This window comes from Diadema antillarum, unplaced genomic scaffold, assembly GCF_040938485.1.
Source record: "Diadema antillarum isolate AM-2024a unplaced genomic scaffold, OU_Dant_1.0 seq00000221_RagTag, whole genome shotgun sequence".
Taxonomy (NCBI): Eukaryota; Metazoa; Echinodermata; class Echinoidea; order Diadematoida; family Diadematidae; genus Diadema; species Diadema antillarum.
The window spans coordinates 326,542-332,541 of record NW_027271275.1 but is presented as its reverse complement, the minus strand read 5'-3'; the positions used below and the strand labels follow the sequence as shown (position 1 = coordinate 332,541).

Sequence of the window (6,000 nt, the reverse complement as noted above, 5' to 3'; positions counted from 1 at the left end):
TGGTCTCATCATGTTAGGAGGTGGCCACGAGTCAATAAAATGAATTGCTGGAAAGTCACATTACATCCTGTACCGTAAGCCTATAGGGGCCACAAAAAGGGGCCCCGAAAAATGCATTTATCTTGGGCTCCCAAGTTTCCAGACAGATTATCTTGAGGTGGTCCATGAGAAATTGGATTGGTATGTTTCCTTTTATTTTAGGGCCAATGCATTTCTTTGTCGGACAAGTAATTCTTTTTCTTCAAATTCAAAGATTTAGCGTCTATACTTACAACTAATTATGCCTGATTGGCAAGACTATTTTATAACTCTATTTTTTTTTCTCGGAATTTAACCCTGTCTGTGCCAGGGACTTTGGACTGTGTGTACAACGCTATGGGGTCTTCAGTACCAATGATCACTGAAAGCACACAAGGGCCCGAATTCTCAAAGGTGGAATAACTTTGTTACACGGCTTATTCCGCCGATTTATTACGCCTTTTATGCAAATCAGGCCCTCGTGACGTAAAATGACGCGATTTATTCCCCGGAATCTATTCTCAAAGGTGGAATAACTTATTCCCCGGAATAACTATTCCGCGGTATAGTTATTCCAGCTTTGAGAATTCGGGCCAAGGGGTTAAAGATTTAAAGACACAACCTAATCTCAAGAGAGAAGAGAAATCATATTTTCAAAGACAGCATCTCATGATACTTTTATTTGGTAGATTTCAGTGTTCTTACAAAAATTCACAAAACATATTTCACACAGATTTACAAAGTTTATAAAAGTGAGAAGACTAAGATATTAAAGGGATGATATAGTTTTGATTGAGATGTATGGGGCTTTAGGTTTCGACTTCTTTGTTTGTGAGATAACAAGAAACCTCTTATGAATGAAAGAGCGTTCAATCTAGGAGGAATTCAAAGTTTATTTGATGAAGATTGGTTTTAAATGGCTGAGATGTCCAAAGCAAAACAATCCTAATAAAACGTTAAGCCCACCTTTCCTTATGATCACTTTGATCAAAATCGATTTTTTTTTCATCAAATAAACATGGAATTCCTCTTAAAATTGTATGCTCTGCAATATTTTACAGGTGGTTTTGTAATTATCTTGCAAAAAAAAGTCAAAATCTAAGTCTCCATTTCTATATACCAAAACTATACCATCCCTTTAACTTTTTGAGTGTTCAAGGTAGAAAACTCATCGTCACCACAGTATATTACAGTACACGTATCTTCGACTAAAACACCAATATGAAATTTTGTTCTTCCAGCGCAAATTGACGTTGCTGAATGCATTTGACATTCACACATAGTATGACGATTGACGGTAGTGGCATTCCATTATAAAGATGGACAAGTTAATCATGAGTATAGGAAATTAGTGATTAATGAGCACTGGAGAGTCACACGCTTTCATCTACGAGTCTACTAGATATTTAGCAGAGACGGCTAGTAGAGCACATTTTTTTTTCTACCGTCAATGCCTGTTTTCTCCGGGATTTTTTTTTTCACAATTTCCATTCTCTCCCAAATATATTCTTCTCCTTACATGCATTTCCCCCCTTTTTTTTTAGAAAATAGAAAATCAGTTACTTCCGACACCCAAAAGGCCGTACGTTGCCTATAGCAAAAATTTATGCCTGCAATCTGGGTTCCAAGTATTGGAATACATCGAATTTGTTTATATGGATGACACTGGTTTTATACCTCAGCGACAGGAAATAACTTGAGTGTGTATGAATAATTTTGTTATTCTTGCCATCCGAAAGTGTTGACGAATACAGGCAATTATTGTAAAGCTTTGAGGCCTTCATGCATTATGGTCTTGTTTCAGCTGGAGAACTCAGTAATCTTCCTTAAATTGCAATATGGAGCTGAAATAAACATGTTAAACAATATTCATTAATTTTTAAAAGGAATCTCTTCAAAAGCTTTTTATTTAGATCAAATTTGTGGGGAATATTCCAGATATGCAAAATGAAATTGGCATCATGTCCGAACGTGCTGCCCATAGAAAACTGTGTGTAAGTAACGTTGCACTAACTAGTATGCATTGATGATGAGCGATAATGGTTCGACATCACAGTTCAAACTATCTAACGAAGATGAGGACTGAGTGATTCTTAAAATCTAAATCCAAAAAATAGTCAACGGCAATCACGGTTTACGCCTAGTTAGAAGAAAACGGCACTCAGTAGAGACGCTAGACTAGAACTAGGACTAACGTTAGGACTAGTGAGCAGTCAAGGACCGAGAAGATTCTACTCGCCCGCCCGTCGACAGCTGTACGTGCACAGCGCTATATAATAGGCACAGCGTACTAGTAAACGGTTTAGTATGCAATACTTACCCTTGCTGCCAGAACTTGAAGAAAGTCCAGACGAAAGTCCAGACTCCAAGGTCTAGCGTTGCCGCTAGATCTAGGCCCTTGTGCTGCAGGCCCTGTTGTTTCTGTGCTGAATTTTGCAGGTAAGGTATCTGCTTTATGGATTTTCAATGTTTTTGTAGTCGAGATAAATCTCATTGTGGTCGTATTAACACCAAGGACTAACTTAGATCTAGTTTTAGTACGACCCATGGCCCATACCTCGGAAGAGTGGCCTGACCACGTAGAAACAAACAGTGCCGCCGCTTCGCGATCCAAGCGCTGGTGTAGGCATAGTGCTAGAGTACTTCCGTATCCATGTAGATATCTCAAAATTCACTTAACCAAATTGCACCAAAATCACAAGAAATATTTTATGACTCATGTCCACTTGCTCACGCTAATTGGAACCAAATAGCAAGTCGGGAAGCGTAAGTGAAGTTGTCGACTTTCCTGTCGTCTCTAAAAACAATCTGCTCTGTAGAGACTGTACGACTAAACAAGAGTTATCGCGGCGTAGTAGCCCTACTTGCCTGCGCACGCACAGACTGAAGTTAGCCATCTAATATCATGAGACAAATCTTTCAAGTAATCGGGAGCAAAGAATCAATTTAAAAATTATTTGAGTTAAGTTGAATGAAAAATATAGTTCGTAAATCACACAAATTGCCAAAATCATGACATTTTTTAGTTTAGTTCCCGCGCAAATTCCCCGTTCGCACAGGACTAGTCGGCTAACTTCAGTTCTAGATTGTGCATGTCGCGTTTACCAAGATCTCTCGCGAAGAGTGAGTTTTTTTTTTAGTGACAACTTGAAAATCGGCGTCAATATTGATACTTCTCGATTACCGATTTCGTTCAAACATAATACATTATTTTGAAATATGCTTTGACGTATATCCTGTAATTTTGGTGCGATTTGGTTCAGCGAAATTTGAGACAGCTGCATGGATAGGACAGTACACAAGTGCCGCCTGCTAGCTAAATTGGGCCTAAGCAGACAAAAAAAAAAAAGGAATAACACAACAACGCGTTAACTCAATAGGTAATCTCAAATACCATATAAGCTCTCTTAACATGTGAGCAGTCTCGTGATCAACTTTTCGGATGTAAATGAAAAGAGTTAAAGCAGAAAGAAGCGACGACAGCCATCCACTAAACTATAATCACTCAAGCTCGTAAGACACTATCTCCAAGTGCCATTTCACACCACGTTCAGGATAGTGCAAAGTCACCCATATTCTTTACATGAAATCAATAATATTGATTATATGATAATAGCCCAGCGCTGATTACACTTGCTGAATTATTGACCAAAAACTTTGTGTACAGACCTTTTCTAATTTACCACAGCAGCGTGTGTATAGCTGCGCACTATTCGGTGAAGATATTATGTGAAACTTAAACATTTTGTGACTAACTTATTCTTGTCCGATTTCAGAAGGATTCGGATTGCTGACGTGCACAATATCAAGTTTTTTGTGTACCTGGTTTTTTATTTAATTTTTTTTCGCTGCAAGTAGCTATTACATCATATTGTCACAAGTCCATCAGGCAAAAAATAAATAAATGCATGAATGAATGCTTGAATAAGTAAATAAATAACAATTAAGTTAAACAAATAAATACATAATTACATAAATAAATAAATAAATAAATAAATAAACAAATAAAATGTCAGTGGCAAAATGACGGTGGTATCTATCTGAATCGACTGGCTCTGTCCCGAGCCTTGCTTTCTTCAAGCGTGCCCTTTAGAGTCTCCTCCTTGTAGATGTCCCATTTGAGCTTGACCTCTAACCCCGCCTGCAGCTCATCTTCCGGGGGATACCGCTGATACTATCGATACAAAAGAAAATAAGGGTAATAGTTTAATCAATATATCTTCAAAGAAAATAATGTATCACATGCTTAAAGGGACATGAGACCCAAATATTGTGTGAATTGAGTGAATGCAGAAATATTAGTTGAACACATCAGTGATGTTTAAAGAATATTAGACAATCCGTTCCCAACATATTTTAGAAGTAGTGGGCCGACATTGCTGGATAATAAGACATTTGTGATGTCACGGTAGGACAACGATGAGGAGTATATAGAAAGAGCATTCAACATCATTTTTCTAGGATAATGAAAACAGCACTATTTGGATCACCTCTTTCAGGAGACAGCGGGAATAATGAATTATAATAATATGTAATAACAATCTATAACTGGGTGATGGTTATTTTCATAAAGTATGCTGAATATTTGACTTTGTTTTGTTTTGGTTTTTTTTTTTTGGTTTGTTTGTTTGTTTTTAGGAAGGGGAGGAGGACTGGGAATAAGAGGGGGTATTTGAGATCTGTCATAACCGCCTACAAAAGCGATTATGTTTGTCCAGATGTTTCTACGTATAAATGGCGTTATGTTATTTCATCATCATTTACAAAGTAGCTCATTCAGTCAGGCTTTGGTTACCTCTGTTCGTAATTTACTGATCATCCGCATGGTGGCGTGCTCCATGTACAGTTTCTTGGAGAGGAGGATACATTCGGCTCCATTGCTGATGACTGCGAAGCTTGGTTGGGAATCATACGCCATGTCAGCCAGGCCCTACAAAATAAAAAAGAAAAAAATAAATGAATTAAAAATAAAATGAAATAAAAACATTTCTGTTAATGGGTGTCATATAATATCATAAGCTATTGATATAATTCATGTACAGAAGCATATCTTCAATTTTTGCTTTTATTTTCAAGAAATAATCAAGGCATTCAAATTCAAATTTCAAATTCAAAATTTTCTACGAATTTGATGTACAAACGGATCATTTTAGGCCTACTTCTTTTCGAGACCTTTCCCTTTACATTTTTTCCCTTTTTTTTTAAAACAATCATGGCAATAAAATACGTTCCGGTTGGGTTTTGAAGTCCCAGAAACCTGAAACTTCTCTTGCAGTTAAGACTTCTCAAAAGACGATTCAACCTTTTTAACGGTATGTTATCGCGCAGGTATACTTAACATAGAACGCAGCCCAGCCATTCGCCCATCAGAATATTACATTCAATTTGTCATTTCGCAATCAACCATAATATCTTCCCAGTGCAACCGGAACCCGTATACTTACAAACACACTTCCTTTGGTAAGAGTCTGAACCCGTACCCAAATTGGCTCTGTGTTCCCATCCACCTGTGAGAGAGAGAGGAGAGAGGTTTGCAAGTACAGTTGTTTACAGATCAAGGTGTAACATAGTAGTATTCACTCATGAACTCATTATCAAGTATATGCTTTCTGATCCAAGTTCAAATTGTAGGTAACTAATGGAGTAAAATCCCCCCCCAAAAAAAAAAACGGACAGCGAAATGATTATTCAGTATACATAAGGATGTTTCTCTTTTATGTCACCCCCACCCCCAAAAAAGATCATACAGTTACGCAGTCAATCAAACAAACACACAAACATATAAACAAACAATACAAATGAAAACACAAATTCATAGAAATAAACACATTTTCCAGGAGAAAAAAAATAAATGACAAAAGTTATGAAATTGTGAAATTTCGCTAATTGTCCCAATTTTCAACAGTTAAGCAAGTAAGTCGTCACCTTACAACTTGCCAGAAAGTTTGTTGCCCACATAATCGTCAAATTTCTATTTTCATT

The 6,000-nt window shown here is 37.1% G+C and overlaps 1 protein-coding gene across 1 annotated transcript in view; it reads right to left on the bottom strand.

Moving 5' to 3' along the window:
• Positions 1 to 4,054: 4,054 nt before the first annotated feature.
• The window catches only part of LOC139729163 (uncharacterized), a 49,655-nt gene continuing 47,709 nt past the window's right edge, over positions 4,055 to 6,000 (bottom strand). Inside the window, exons 17-19 of the mRNA XM_071640094.1 lie at positions 5,463 to 5,525; positions 4,814 to 4,948; positions 4,055 to 4,192 (exon numbers count right to left, since the gene is read on the bottom strand). Of these exons, the coding sequence (XP_071496195.1) occupies positions 4,055 to 4,192; positions 4,814 to 4,948; positions 5,463 to 5,525 (336 nt within the window). The remainder of the gene's footprint in view (positions 4,193 to 4,813; positions 4,949 to 5,462; positions 5,526 to 6,000) is intronic.